Raw genomic sequence first — 15,579 nt, 5'->3', positions numbered from 1 at the left:
ATGGCGTTCCCTACAGGGGGGACGCTGTATGGCGTTCTCTACAGGGGGGGCTGTATGGCGTTCTCTGCAGGGGGGCTGTATGGCGTTATCTACAGGGGGCTGTATGGCGTTCTCTACAGGGGGATGTATGGCGCTATCTACAGAGGGGGGGGGCTGTATGGCGTTATCTACAAGGGGGGGGCTGTAAAAAAGGCACTATCTACAAGGGGGGGGGGGTTATGTGACACCCAGGGGAGGGGGGGGCCCCATTCAAAAGTTTGCTATGGGGCCCAGTCTTTCCTAGTTACGCCCCTGATGAGGTGTATATCTGGCCGTCCACGTACCGAGATGCCAGATTATTAGAAATTCCAAACTTTGGATATAGATACAACTGGTAGGTAGATATAATATCCATCCAGCATTAGTACATTAGTAGGACCCAATAGGTGTTGGATAATAAAATCTTCTGGATTATCTGACGATCAAAGAAAAGTCTACAAAATTCACCTGTTAAGATAGAGAAGCTTCAGGACGAAGGCTCAAAATAGCAAAGGAATGAAATGTGGTGTTTTGTTTTTTTTTGTTTTTTTTTTTTGTTTTTATTAACTGGTTCCCTTTACTCAGTCTGCTTCTTTTGGTATTTTATAGATCCACTTTATATTGCAGTTTTGTGCTGGAAACAAATGCCAGATTATCAGACTTTCTGGAATATTGGATGCTGGATTCCATTTTTTAACTTGTGTGTATAACTGAGGCTGAGCTCACACAACTGTTGCAGCAGGTTTTTTATGCACTCACACTCAACGCTTGTATGGGATGGGATCCAAATAGGAAGAGAGGTATGAAGGAAACCTTTATCTCTCCTCCTGGTTGAACCTGTTCTGAGTATTGGCATATTAAGCCGATTACACACATCCTGCTTGCAAAATTTTTATCTGCCATGCACGTCAGCAGTTCTTCCCCAGCCCCATGTATTAACCAAGTCTTCAAGAAATATGTTTAAGGCACACTGAAAACTGAATTTAAGGAGCAAGTCTGATGGTCCGGGGCAGTGAGTTCCCCAGAGAGGGTGCAGCACGGGAGAAGTCCTGCAGACAGGATTGAGATGATGGAATAAGGGAGGATTAGCATAGTAGATTATTGGTTGAAGGAAGCGCACAAATAGGATTGGTAAACAGATAAGAGCAGAGATGTATGATGAAAAATGGTGGAGCGCTCTGTAGACTAGGTGGAGAGTTTCAAGGTTAATTCAGCAAGAAATGGGTAACAAGTGTAATGAGCGCCAAAAAGAAGCAGCGATAGTATAACCGCTAGACCGAGATCACCCTGCTTGCTGCATTCACAGTGGATTAAAGTGGAGCCGGTTTGTTTAGTGGAATGCCACTTAGTAGTGAGTTAGTAGGCTAGGTGAGAAATGATTCGGGCCTGGATTAGTGTTCTAGCGGTGTATGTGGTGAGCTAAGGACTGATACAAGAGATTTTGGTTTTTTTTAGGTGACGGTGGCCGGATTTGGCAGTAGATTGAATGTGAGAAAGAGGACAGTCCAAAGTCCAGTATTACTCCAACACATCAGGCCTGATGTCTAGGTAGAATGGGGGTGGTACAGAGATGAAGACTTTCCGCTTAGGTGCAGATGATGGAGGAAACCGAAGGAGCTCAGTCTTAGAAAGATTATGTTTGCGATACAAAGAGGACATTACAGCGGAAAGTCTCCCACTAGTGTTTTTTTAGGAGACCAGAAGAAATGTTCTGGGAGGAAACATCCGGTAGTTAGGTCTCATCTGCTAGAAAACCAACCTGCTGATAGTCTGCCCAACTGGGGTTGTGTAAATCGAAAATAGGAGGAGGACCAACACTGAACCTTGGGGAACCCTGAGAGGTGATGTTCAAGGAAGTAGGGCAGTCAGGGAGATGAGAGGAAAACCAGAATAGGACCGCGTATGTGCGGTTACAGAAGGGAGAAGTATGGAGCCGGCTCACGCGCTGAGTCCACTACATACGCTGCAGGTGTCATCTGTGTATTACAGTCAGGAACAGCGATCGCACTGATCCTGGCCATTTAACCCCTCAAATGCTACGTTCAATCGCGGGTGCTGATTGCTGTCAGGGCAGCCCAGGTGCCTAATAAAGGCCCCAGGTCTGCCTTCACTCTTCCTCTGTTAAGCCGTGCCTCTGGGAGGGCTTAACAGAAGCCTGTAAAAATAACAATACACTGCAATACATCCTAGGGGGACTAAAAAATGTGTAAAAACAAAAGTTAGTTTCTAGTTGTAAGGGGGAAAATAATAATATAATATATAAATATATAGTGCCCACCAAAAGCTTCGGAACACCCTCATAACTTTTGAACGGCTCGAGGTGGAGGGCTGAAATTTGGTGGGATTTAATGGGGTCATAAAATCTACCCGTTAACTGCAAAAGAAGACAACACACATGCATGTGTGCTTGGGAATGTCACATCAAGGTGACTTTAAATTACGTATTATTACAATCGGCCTCGGCGATACAAAATTGACCTTGTCTACGATTGGAACATGATTTCTTGTGTACACATTTCGGTAGTCGCTTGTTGTGCTCCACTCGAGACAGATGTATGAGGATTATCACGTACAGTGAGCAGAACATCTAAAGCTTTTTCATCATTACTCGCATATTTGGGTCTTTCGGATCTTGGTGCGTCTTTAATTGAAAACTAACATTTCTTTTAATAGTTGACAATGAAATTGGATCACGAATAGGATAAGTGGCATTGAATAAAGCCGCTACTTCTCGATAGGATCTTATTTTTTCTTCGCCTTACCCTCTCATCATCAATAAAGTGATCCTTTCCGTTTCGGTCAAATGCATTTTGTGATATGACAATAGAAATGTACAAAAATGAAAATTACTCTCCGAATTAGCGCTCTCTGAAATTCACAAGCGACTACCGAAATGTGTACACATGAAATCATGTTACAATCGTAGACAAGTTCCATTTTATATCGCTGAGGCCGATTGTAATAATACATAATTTAAAGTCACCTTGATGTGACATTCCCAAGCTCAAACACACGCGCCCACACACATTTAGGATTTTACCCGCGCGGTACATTTTGGGTAATGCTAACACCGGCAGTAGCCAATAATGAAGATGACAACTTAAATATCTCAGCGAAAAAAAAAAATGCATCTCAAAATCGATTGCGGCATTGTTTTCGTATTGAAAAGCTCTTTCAAATGAACACCCACTCGACCCCACCGCCCCCAAGATGGTGGGGGGTGTTTTTTTTTTTTGGCCGTTAACTGGTAGATTTTATGACCCCATTAAATCCCACCAAATTTCAACCCTCTAGCTCGAGCCGTTCAAAGTTTGAGGGAGTTCTGGAACTTTTGGTGTGTGTGTGTGTGTGTGTGTGTGTGTGTGTGTGTGTGTGTGTGTATATATTATTTAAGTAATGTAAAACATAAACAAAATTGGTATTGCAGCATCCGTATAAGTCCAAACTATTACAATATAGCATTTTTTAATTTTCACGATGAACTCCGTAAAAACAAAAAAAGATAAAATGCCAGAATCGCTGTTTTTGATGAAAAATGGTACCAATAAAAACCACAGCTCGTGCCGCAAAAAAATAAGCCCTCACGCCGCTCAATCGACAAAACAATAAAAAAAGTTAGGGCTTTCAGAATGTGGCAACACAAATTGTTGTTTTTCTAACACATCGTTTTTTTCTTTCTAAAAGGAGTAAGACATTATTGCTGTAATCGTATTGAGCAGCAGAATAAAGTTTGTCATATTTCCCGCACGGTGAAAGACTTAACAACGAAACCCAAAAGAAAATGGAGGAATCGGTTTTTCCCAATTCCACCGCACATAGAATTTTTATTCAGTTTCCCAGTACGTTATATGGAAATTACAACTCCCCCTGCAAAAAATAGGTCCTCACACCGCTCCATTGACTGAAAAATAAAAAAAGTTATGGCTTATAGAAGGCGGGGAGAGCGAAATTACAAATAAAAAAATGGCTTGGACTTGGAGGGGTTAAGGAGCGGAGAGTGTAAATGAGTATTTGGTGATCTACCATGTTGATTGTGGCTGATCTAGGAGGATTAGGTGGGAGTAGCGACCATGGATTTGACTGATAAGAGATCATTAGATACTTTGGTTGTTTGTAGTTTCTGTGGACTGTAAAGCACAGAAACCGGACGGTATACACCAGATGTTCTAGAAGTTTGGAAACCAAGATAAGGTTAGAAACGGGATTACAATAACCAAAGGGGGAACAAGAGTGGGCTTCTTAATTGAGGTGACCGGACCATGTTTGAAAGAGAGAGCAAAAGTTTAAGGCCTCATGCCCACTTCAGTTATTGTCGTCAGGGTGCTATCCGTTTTTTAACTGCTAGCGCCCTGACACATTCATTTCAATGGGGCCATGCACACTTCTGTTATTTTAACGGAACTGTGTGGCTGTTGCGTCAAATAGGACAGGTCCTACTCCTCTCCGCTTTTGATGGAACAGTCTCTGCCTCTTCATTGATTTGGTCCGTGAAACAGACTGCACACGGAAGCTATCTGTGTGCGGTCTTAACGGCCGTACGACGGCCAACGGAAGTGTTCATTAGGCTTAAGTTTCGGTCAAGTGTGGGAGGACAGCTGGTGATGCAGCGTGAACAAGACGGGCGGGAATGGGATGGAGAGGACAGGTGGATAGGAGGTGAGGAGAAAAGTGCAAATAGCCCTTCCTCCATTACAGGGTCAAACCTAGAGAAGGTGCAAGAGGGAATATAGGGGGGGGGGGGGTGTTGTGAGATATCATTTTAGGGGAGGGTTTGATGAACTTTTTTGACATATATATATATATATATATATACACATACTTAATCCTGTCCTTAAAGTGGGAGGCAAGTCGTGTGCACTCAGTAGCGGGTGCTTGTAGGATCGCAGCGTGAATTTGTAGTGGAGGAAGTCTCTTTGCAAGTGGCAGGTTTGGGTTGTAGTGACCGCAGCGTCTTCCACTGCCCATTCACCCTTTGCTACATGAATGTTACTCTCTATTCCTGAATCTTTCTGCTAACCGAGATCCACGCTGGAGGAGCACGTGTCTGTATGTGACCTGCCCAGACAGATGGATGATATCTGTTACAACGTACACCTCCATGTATGCAGCAGCAAGTAGGAAGACCCTGTAACCAAGGCCGATTTCTGACGCCATGGTGACTTTTTGTCCAGCCCTGATATATAATATACTGTGCTCTGTGATTACTCTGCAGAGATTCACACACTTCTGCCAGGACACCAACCCACTAAATTAGCACGGGGTGACCTTTTTTTAATTGTTGTTGCATATCGGATTAGTGTTCATTACAATCTTGTTTTATCTTTTGTCTATAGGATATCAGAAATGATGCATCCCTTCCATCGAGTCATACAGCCAGAAGAGATGTGGTTGTATAGAAATCCCTATGTAATGTCAGATCGGGTGCCCACCAACAGCATGTTTGTAAGTAGATGGTCATTTGAAGCTTTGCCTATAAGCCAGTCCTTCAGAAACACGAGCCTGTAGTACAGAGAACACCGCAAGGTCCCACTGTATGAGGGCTTGTTTTTGCGTCATAAGTTGTATTTTTAAATGGCACCATTTTGGCGTACATATAATTTTTTTTAAATTTTTTTTTCACCTTACGGCAAAATTAACGTGTTATTTTTATTCTGTGGGTCAGTACGATTACGGCGTTACTGTATGTGTGTGTATGTATGTGTGTATATATATATATATATATATATATATATATACAGTGAAGGAAATAAGTATTTGATCCCTTGCTGATTTTGTAAGTTTGCCCACTGTCAAAGACATGAACAGTCTAGAATTTTTAGGCTAGGTTAATTTTACCAGTGAGAGATAGATTATATATAAAAAATTAAAAAAAAATCACATTGTCAAAATTATATATATTTATTTGCATTGTGCACAGAGAAATAAGTATTTGATCCCTTTGGCAATCAAGACTTAATACTTGGTGGCAAACCCCTTGTTTGCAAGCACAGCAGTCAGATGTTTTTTGTAGTTGATGATGAGGTTTGCACACATGTTAGATGGAATTTTGGCCCACTCCTCTTTGCAGATCATCTGTAAATCATTAAGATTTCGAGGCTGTCGCTTGGCAACTCGGATCTTCAGCTCCCTCCATAAGTTTTCGATGGGATTAAGGTCTGGAGACTGGCTAGGCCACTCCATGACCTTCATGTGCTTCTTTTTGAGCCACTCCTTTGTTGCCTTGGCTGTATGTTTCGGGTCATTGTCGTGCTGGAAGACCCAGCCACGAGCCATTTTTAATGTCCTGGTGGAGGGAAGGAGGTTGTCACTGAGGATTTGACGGTACATGGCTCCATCCATTCTCCCATTGATGCGGTGAAGTAGTCCTGTGCCCTTAGCAGAGAAACACCCCCAAAACATAATGTTTCCACCTCCATGCTTGACAGTGGGGACGGTGTTCTTTGGGTCATAGGCAGCATTTCTCTTCCTCCAAACACGGCGAGTTGAGTTAATGCCAAAGAGCTCAATTTTAGTCTCATCTGACCACAGCACCTTCTCCCAATCACTGCCAGAATCATCCAGATGTTCATTTGCAAACTTCAGACGGGCCTGTACATGTGCCTTCTTGAGCAGGGGGACCTTGCGGGCACTGCAGGATTTTAACCCCTTAATGACCGCCGATACGTCTTTTTACGGCGGTCATTAGTGGGCTTTATTCTAGAGCGCCGCCAAACTACGTCGCTGCTGTAGAATAAAGTAAACAGAGCAGGGAGCCGTGAAATCTCCCTGCTCTCAGCTGCCAGAAGCAGCTGAGGGCTGGGGGCGTCCCTGCTCTGCCGGGTGAGATCGATATTAGTATCGATCTCACCTGTTTAACCCTTCAGATGCGGTGCACAATAGCGAGCACCGCATCTGAATGGTTTTGGAGAGAGGGAGGGAGCTCCTCTCATCTCACTGACACCCGGCGATAAAATCGCCGAGTGTCTGTGTCTTCTATGGCAGCCGGGGGTCTAATAAAGACCCCCAGGTCTGCCTGCAGCGAATGCCTGCTAGATCATGCCGCAGGCATGACCTAGCAGATGCCTGTCCGTTTTAAACGGACAGGAAGTAATACACTGCAATACAAAAGTATTGCAGTGTATTATAATAGCGATCGGAGGATAGGGAAGTCCCCTAGTGGGACTAGTAAAAAAGAAAAAAAAGTTTAATAAAGTTAATAAAAAAAAAAAAAGTGAAAAAAATAAATGAAAAACCCAGCTTTTCCCCTTACAAAATGCTTTACTATTAAAAAAAACTACAATAAAGCAAAAAAGTTACACATATTTGGTATCGCCGCGTCCGTAACGACCCCGACTATAAAGCTGTTACATTATTTAACCCGCACTGTGAACGCCGTAAAAAATAAAATAAAAAACAATGGAAAAATTGCTGTTTTCTGTTAATCCTGACTTAAAAAAAATGTGATAAAAAGTGATCAAAAAGTCGCATCTACTCTCAAATGGTACCAATAAAAACTGCAAGTCGTCCCGCAAAAAACAAGACCTTATACAGCTATGCCGACGCAAAAATAAAAAAGTTACAGCTCTTCGAATGTGACAATGGAAAAATCTAAAAAATGGCTTGGACATTAGGGCCCAGAATGCCAGCAGGGGGAAGGGGTTAATCCATTACGACGTAAAGTGTTACCAATGGTTTTCTTGGTGACTGGTCCCAGCTGCCTTGAGATCATTAACAAGTTCCCCCCGTGTAGTTTTCGGCTGAGCTCTCACCTTCCTCAGGATGAAGGATACCCCACGAGGTGAGATTTTGCATGGAGCCCCAGATCGATGTCGATTGACAGTCATTTTGTATGTCTTCCATTTTCTTACTATTGCACCAACAGTTGTCTCCTTCTCACCCAGCGTCTTACTTATGGTTTTGTAGCCCATTCCAGCCTTGTGCAGGTCTATGATCTTGTCCCTGACATCCTTAGAAAGCTCTTTGGTCTTGCCCATGTTGTAGAGGTTAGAGTCAGACTGATTGAGTCTGTGGACAGGAGTCTTTTATACAGGTGACCATGTAAGACCGCTGTCTTTAATGCAGGCACCAAGTTGATTTGGAGCGTGTAACTGGTCTGGAGGAGGCTGAACTCTTAATGGTTGGTAGGGGATCAAATACTTATTTCTCTGTGCACAATGCAAATAAATATATATAATTTTGACTATGTGATTTTCTGTTTTTTTTTAAATATAATCTATCTATCACTGGTAAAATTAACCTAGCCCAAAAATTCTAGACTGTTCATGTCTTTGACAGTGGGCAAACTTACAAAATCAGCAATATATACATACATGTATGTCCATCACAGGCAATCTATTCGGCTGTGCCTTTTGCTAGGCCCCCCGGCTGCCATGGCAATCAATCGGCGCCTCGCAAATATGTTGTAGGGTGCTGATGGTGGGGGGCAAACACCCTCAGATTCCGCGGTCGGTAGTGAATGCAGTGCTAAACTGCCAGGATCAGAGTTATCTTATTCCGGCAGGAGCAAGGCTGTGTAATACCCTGCTCCTGCCACTGATGTCGCCGGTGCACTTAAAGCACATGTGAGATTACAAAAAAGAAAATGACTACCCGACCATGATGTAGATTTTTATCATAGGTTGTTACAGGGTTTGGCAGGATTACAAATAAATGGCTGCGTTCTTCCATAAACTGTGACGCCTGGATTTAGCAGAGCTGCAATAACAAATACCGCCTGTGGACAGGTGTAGCACTGTATTTGGCAGAAAGTAGCAATGTTTTTCTAGTCCTGTGTAACCCCTTTTAAAGGGATTGTTCAGGATTAGATAAAAGGGTCTCCTTTTTTATTATTTTTTTCACACAAACTGCGCCGCATCTGTTTATGGGCTGAAATGGTAAACAGACACTGCGGTTTCTGCAGAACACTTTAATAGGTCCAACAGAGTGGAGAGCGGCAGAGTGCCTTCACTGTGTATGTAGCATGTGGCTCGAGTGTGAAAATACCGTCTACTTTGAGCAATACAATTTGGAACAATTCATTTAAGTCAGCAGATCTGGGGACTTGGGCTGAGAACTCAGGGTTGTGTTGGTAATAACTAGAAATTGTTGGAGGTGTGGCTAGGGGGATAAGGGGTGGGGTTAGAAGAACACTCCAGTTTTTTTCTTTTTATCTTGGCCCCTGTTTAAAAGTAATTTTTACTATACGTTCCGGAGACGCTCAATGTGAGTCTTATAGGAACGCATAGCGGTCCAGACTTCAACTCTGTAGGATTCGGACCGTCACAGTGCGCGTCACGTGGCGTAACTGCAGCCAGGAAAGGAGAAGATAGTTTGACAATAAAGCGGCATGTTAAGAGGATTAAGTTTCCTACCCTTTGCCGGATGTATTTTTCCAACTGAGGCAAAGATTAACAATTTTACCAAATGCTGCGTTAAGGTGGAACATACCTCTGAAACGTTTTCTGTGGCCTGTTATGCTATTCTTCCATGACTGAGGCTCCTGAATGGCAGCGGGTCATTATTGGGGCTCCCAAAATGCAATAAGTCAGCCTTTCGACATTCGTTCCGATGTACTTTCCATGTAGTATTGTGTTTGCTCACATGTCTGGTTTTGTGTGGAGCATTGTGACCTCTATTGTGGTGTTTTTTTCTTTTTCTGAACTCTAGCTGATTTCCATTTTGGCCCCCATTTTCGTTGTGGTTCTGGCACGTCTTTGCCGCCGGGCAGATCTCGCAGATTCAAGGGAAGCCATATTTGGTAATATTTATTCTACGCATTTGGCTTTCAACTGATTTCCTTAAAGGGATATTAAACCTTAATGCAATGTTGCTCCAGAGGCAGCATTCAAAATGGGGTGCACCTTTCTAATACACATCGTGCCCTAATTATGCCTCCTCGCGTTAATCGCATGGCTTGCATTGTATCTGCGGAAAACTTCATGGACAGGCCTCAGAGGCGTCCTCTACATCTCTACTGCTGGATCGCCTTTATCATGAGGCAGGGGCAGGACTGGGACAGGGTGTATATTCGAAAGCTGCACCCCATCCTGACTGCTTCATGATCTCTAGCCCCTTGTTATGCTGTTTCTACATTTCTCAGCTTTAGAGGTTATATACACTTTTGAAACCATTTTATTGTTCCAATACATCTAAAATTAAAAAAAACATGAAGCAAGGTTTCAAATAGACTTGATTTAAAAATCTCTAACTGATTTGCGTATTCAGCCCTTATGCAGACCTAACTGTCTCCTAGGTAACAGACTTCAAACCACTCCTCTGTAGTCTGATCTTGCAGCTATGTTTTACACTTCTCCCTTTTCCGCCTCTTCCTGCTAATCTAGAGACAGGAGAAGAGGAGGAAGTGGAGTAACACATGACTACAGGATCAGACTACACACACGGTCTGTTTGTAGTCTGTAACCATAGACACCTTAATCTGCATAGTAACTGTAGACAAAGTGGGCAATTTATTAAGACTGGCGTTTCATTTGCCAGTATTAATAGTCAGAAAAGTTGGAGTAAACTGTAGCACATTTATTAAGAGGCCCCACATAGGCCATAAAATCACTCTTCTCACGGCTCCTCTTCTCCATGTCCATCACTCCAGCGTGGCTCATACAAGGTCCTATCGCTGCCTGGCGTCCGTATGAGCCACGTTACTTGACTGTCCAATGGGGGGGGGGGTAGTCTGATGGGAGAACAATGTATGCGGCCTAGCTCGGGCCTCTACCTTGTTACGCCCTGTAGATTTCCACTATAAATTTATAACAAATTTGTCTGGCCCCGCACTCTTTTCAGAGGCCACGCTCCTTTCTACAAAAGTGGTGAGTGGTGCAAAAAAAGACAAAAGTTGCAATTTTTGGACCCTTTTGCAACTTCTCGACACAGGAAAAGGGTAAAACGTGCTTACAGTACGGAACAGTTGTCCCGCAGCGAGGCAGTGACACCTAGCGTCATAGAGAACTATGACGCTATGAGCCCAGCTCCCTGCAGTGTGTTCGGTCCGGGAAATGCGGTCCGTATATCAGACTGAACACGCTCGTGTGAATTAGCCCTTAGTGAGATTTTGTGTATGTAGTTATTTCCTATTTCTTCTCTTTGCAGCCGCCAGCCTCTCACTTGGCCTGAATGGCATCTTCACCAATACAATAAAGCTCATAGTTGGCAGGTAAGCTACATCTGCTTGGGCTACCATTCGTTGGTATGAATTTGACAGGCATGAAAACAGATTCTGATAGTCACCTTTTGTCTTCTAATCCAATAACACTGGGTAGAAATAATCTGTACATATGTTTTTTGATGGAATAAGAACAGACAGGCTGGTTTATATTCAGAACACATTTTTATTTATTTCTGGTTTCTTTCTCCATTTTTATTTATTAATCACTTATCAGCTTAACCCCTTCCCGCAAATTACCGTACGTCATTTTCAGCGGTGCGTTCCCGCAAATGGGCGTATAATAACACCCTGAGGATGAAGCGGGCACAGGAGCGGTGCCCGCTTCATCTTCAGCGGGTGTCGGCTGTAATGTACAGCCGTCATGGACATCCCACTGCAACGGCGGCGATCTCCGTTTAACTCATTAAATGCCGCTGTCTATAGTGACAGCTGCATTTAAGTGATTGACACAAAGAGAGGGGGCTCCCTCTGTACCCCGTTGGTCCCCCCACGAAAAATCGCGGTGTGTTGATGGTTGCTATGGCAACCAGGAAGACTAGCAAGGGCTACCTGGTTGCCAGATACGGGAGCATATTAGGTCCTGCCCAAGGCAGGACGTTACAGGCTTAACTGTCAGTTATAAAATGACAGTTACAATACACTGCACTACACAAGTACATACAGAAGTAGTGCAGTGTATTGTACAGGGATTCAGAAAAGCAGATTTAGATAGATATATAAATAGATTTAAAAAAAATTAACGTTTTACGTAATAAAAACAATAATCGCCCTGTTTCCCTGATCAAGTCCTTTATAATTAAACTATACATAAGGGTATGTTCACACGGGCTGTTTTCAGGCCGTAAACGTCCCGAAAAATGGCTGTAAAATTGGAAGCAGAGCGCCTACAAACATTTTCCCATTGATTACTCCGCCCAGCTTACATATACCCTGATGCACTCCGCCCAGCTTACATATACCCTGATGTACTCCGCCCAGTTTACATATACCCTGATGTACTCCGCCCACCTTACATATACCCCGATGCACTCCGCCCAGTTTACATATACCCCGATGCACTCCGCCCAGCTTACATATAGCCCGATGCACTCCGCCCAGCTTACATATACACCGATGCACTCCGCCCAGCTTACATATACACCGATGCACTCCGCCCAGCTTACATATGCCCCGATGCACTCCGCCCAGCTTACATATACCCTGATGTACTCCTCACAGCTTACATATACCCTGATGTACTCCGCACAGATTACATATGCCCTGATGTACTCCGCACAGATTACATATACCCTGATGTACTCCGCCCAGCTTACATATACACCGATGCACTCCGCCCAGCTTACATATGCCCCGATGCATATCTGTACTCAAAAAGCCAATTGGCGGTCCTTCTGAGCCTGGCAGTGTGCCCAAACAGCAGTTTATGACCAAATATGGGGTATTACCGTACAATCTGAGCACAACACATTTGGCACTGAAATGGCATATCTGTGGAAAATGGCAATTTTCAATCTGCAACATCCACTGTGCACTAATTTCTGCAAAACATTTGGGGTCAAAATGCTCACTACAATTCTAGATGAATTCCTGGAGGGGTGAAGTTTCCTAAATGGGGTCACTTCTCGGGACTTTTCACTGTACTGGTACATCAGCGCAATGCAACATGGCGCCAAATATAAAATTAGTAAAATCTCCACTCCAAAAACGAAATAGCAGTTTACAACCACATATGGGGTACTTCCCTACTCAGGAGAAATTGTGTAACACATTTTGGGGTGTCTTTTCTCCTGTATTCCTTGTGGAAATGAAAAATTATGAGCTAAATCTACAGGTTATTGGAAGAAAAACATATATTTTTCCATTTTCACAGCCCAATTCTAATAAAATCTATAAAACATCTGAGGGATCAAAATGCTCACTACACCTCTAATTTAATTCTTTGAGTGGTATAGCCTCCAAAATGGGATCACACCTGGGGGGATTTCTACTGTACTGGTACTTCAGGGGCTCTGCAAATGCGACATGGCCGCCAGAAATAATTCCGCAAAATTCAAATGGCACTCCTTCCGTTCTGAGCCCTGCCAGGAGGGCGATGTCTTTTCATTCTCCCGACACTCCGGTAAAGTTAATGTGGGAGTAAGTGACAGCACAGCGAGATCACGCTGTGCTGTGAGTGCAGCTGAACATGAATGGGGAGAAGTGTATGACGCTGATTGGTCACTGATTGGTCAGCGTCATACACTTCTCTTCACAAAAACGCCCACTTGGTGAAAAGTAAAAACACGCCCAGTTAGTCATTTAAGAACAAATTTACATAACACTTAAAATGCTCATAACTTGTCAAAAATAAAAGTAAAAAAAAAAAAAAAAAACTCATTAGTTATCTACATTAAAGCGCCTGTTATGTTAGGTAGAAGATAGGGCAGCTATAAACGGGTGACAGAGCCTCTTTAAATAATGATATATTGTAATAGTTCAGGCTTTTATGGATGCGGCGATACCAATTTATGTTTATTTATTTTTTTTACAATGCTCTAGGGGGAAAAGGTTTTGGTTTTTTTTTTAACTCCAGATTTTATTATTTTTTTACAAAAAAAAACCCTTTATTTTACCATTTTTTAATTTTTAATTTTTTTTTATTAGTCCCCCTAGGGGACTTCAACCAGCGATCCTATATGCACTATATACTTTCTGACAGGCTTCTGTTAAGCCCTGCCAGAGGCAGGGCTTAATAGGAACACAAAGATGGCAGGCCTGGGAGCCTTCATTAGGCCCCCAGGCTGCCATAGCAACCATCGCCACCCCACAATTGCATTGCAGGGGACGCGATGAGCTGCTAGAGGGGGTCACCCCCCTCTTTCTAACGATTTAAATGTCGCGATCGATATTGACCGCGGCACTTAACGGGTTAAACTAGCAGGCTCGAGCGCTATCCCGCTTGTTACTGTGAAGTGTCGGCTGTAACATACAGCCGACACCCGCAATGTATGGTGGGGGCTAACTGAGTGAGCTCGCTCCATACTTCCCCCTACCCGGCTATGATGTAGCCATACGTCAAATGTCGGGATGGGATTAAAGGGGTTTTCTCACGAGGGACATTTATGTAATATCCACAGGATATATCATAAATGTCAGATGCGGGTCCCACTTCTGGGACCCACACCAATCTCTAGAACGGGGCCCCCTAAACCCCATTCTACCTCTGTTCCGGCTGGTTTCCGACAATTAAGGAGAAGATAGCGTAGGCTGCTGAGCTACTCTGTTTCCGTAACTCCCATAGAACAGAATGGTAGTTACGGAAACATTGAAGCAGTGTATAGCATGCGAGCTACGCTAACTGACATTCACTACTATGGTAGTTACGGAAACCGCATAGCTCAGCGAGTTACGTAGTTTCCGTAACTCCAAACAATGTAATCAGGAAGTGGCCGGGAGACGGCGTGAGCACAAAAAGCTAGAATGGGGTTTAGGGGGCCCCGTTTTAGAGATAGATGCAGGTCCCACCTCTGGGACCCGCACCTATCTGACATTTATGACCTATCCTGTGGATAGGTCATAAATGTCCCTCATGGGAAAACCCCTTTAGATGCTCTGGGCGCTCCTCACTGAATGTTGTCCGCTCCTCCCCTCTACTCTGAGTGACGGCTCGAGCATCTAATCATGTGACTGATTGTTCGGTCACTCAGAGGGTAGAAGCTGGCAGCGTTCAGTGAGAGCCCAGAGCACTTGAACATCAAGTATCACTTGTGAGCACTGCGCTAGGGGCATTCAAATGTCGATTTCTTGACCGTGCTGCTTGCATGACCATCACCACCTGTATAGTTACGCTGCTCTACCCGTCCTGTATATAGCTCTGACGTTTTGAGGGCGGGACACTTCTGGCAGAAGGGGTGATGAGCTGCAGTGACCAACTTAGCCAATGAACAAGAGTGGCGATGTTTGGGAAACAAAATAAAACCCATTTTTCTAATCTCCCCCAACCTCTTAAATCCCAGGACGGTTCGCTATCCACATTTACAATGATCTGGTCTGGCTTTAGAAACTCAACTTCTACTTGGTCTTTTTTTCTTTGTCGTCTTAGACCTCGTCCAGACTTCTTGTTCCGCTGTTTTCCAGATGGTCGAGAGTTACCAGGGCTGCATTGTACGGGTGACCCAGAAGTGGTGATTGAAGGAAGAAAGAGTTTTCCCAGTGGCCATTCCTCATGTAAGGAGAACGCATCCTTCTACCCAATCAAAAAAAAAAAAAATGGCTTCAATGTATTGTCCATGGTGTTCTCAAGAACCCAATCCCACCCCCATTTCTGCCCAGGATAAAATATATTGCGCATGTTGGCTGTTCAATCCTACTGTTTTCCCATAGATAAATGGCCCCAGAAGTGCCTGGCAGCTGCTTATCTTCTC

General features: G+C 43.7%; 1 protein-coding gene across 1 annotated transcript in view; it reads left to right on the top strand.

The window, feature by feature from the left end:
* Window positions 1-15,579, top strand: part of PLPP5 (phospholipid phosphatase 5) — a 40,044-nt gene that overhangs the window by 18,422 nt on the left and 6,043 nt on the right. The window contains exons 3-6 of the mRNA XM_075858824.1: window positions 5,352-5,460; window positions 9,664-9,754; window positions 11,101-11,164; window positions 15,258-15,382. Of these exons, the coding sequence (XP_075714939.1) occupies window positions 5,352-5,460; window positions 9,664-9,754; window positions 11,101-11,164; window positions 15,258-15,382 (389 nt within the window). The remainder of the gene's footprint in view (window positions 1-5,351; window positions 5,461-9,663; window positions 9,755-11,100; window positions 11,165-15,257; window positions 15,383-15,579) is intronic.

The sequence above is a fragment of the Rhinoderma darwinii genome, chromosome 3 (assembly GCF_050947455.1).
Source record: "Rhinoderma darwinii isolate aRhiDar2 chromosome 3, aRhiDar2.hap1, whole genome shotgun sequence".
NCBI lineage: Eukaryota > Metazoa > Chordata > Amphibia > Anura > Rhinodermatidae > Rhinoderma > Rhinoderma darwinii.
This window is presented reverse-complemented; position numbering and strand designations above follow the sequence as displayed.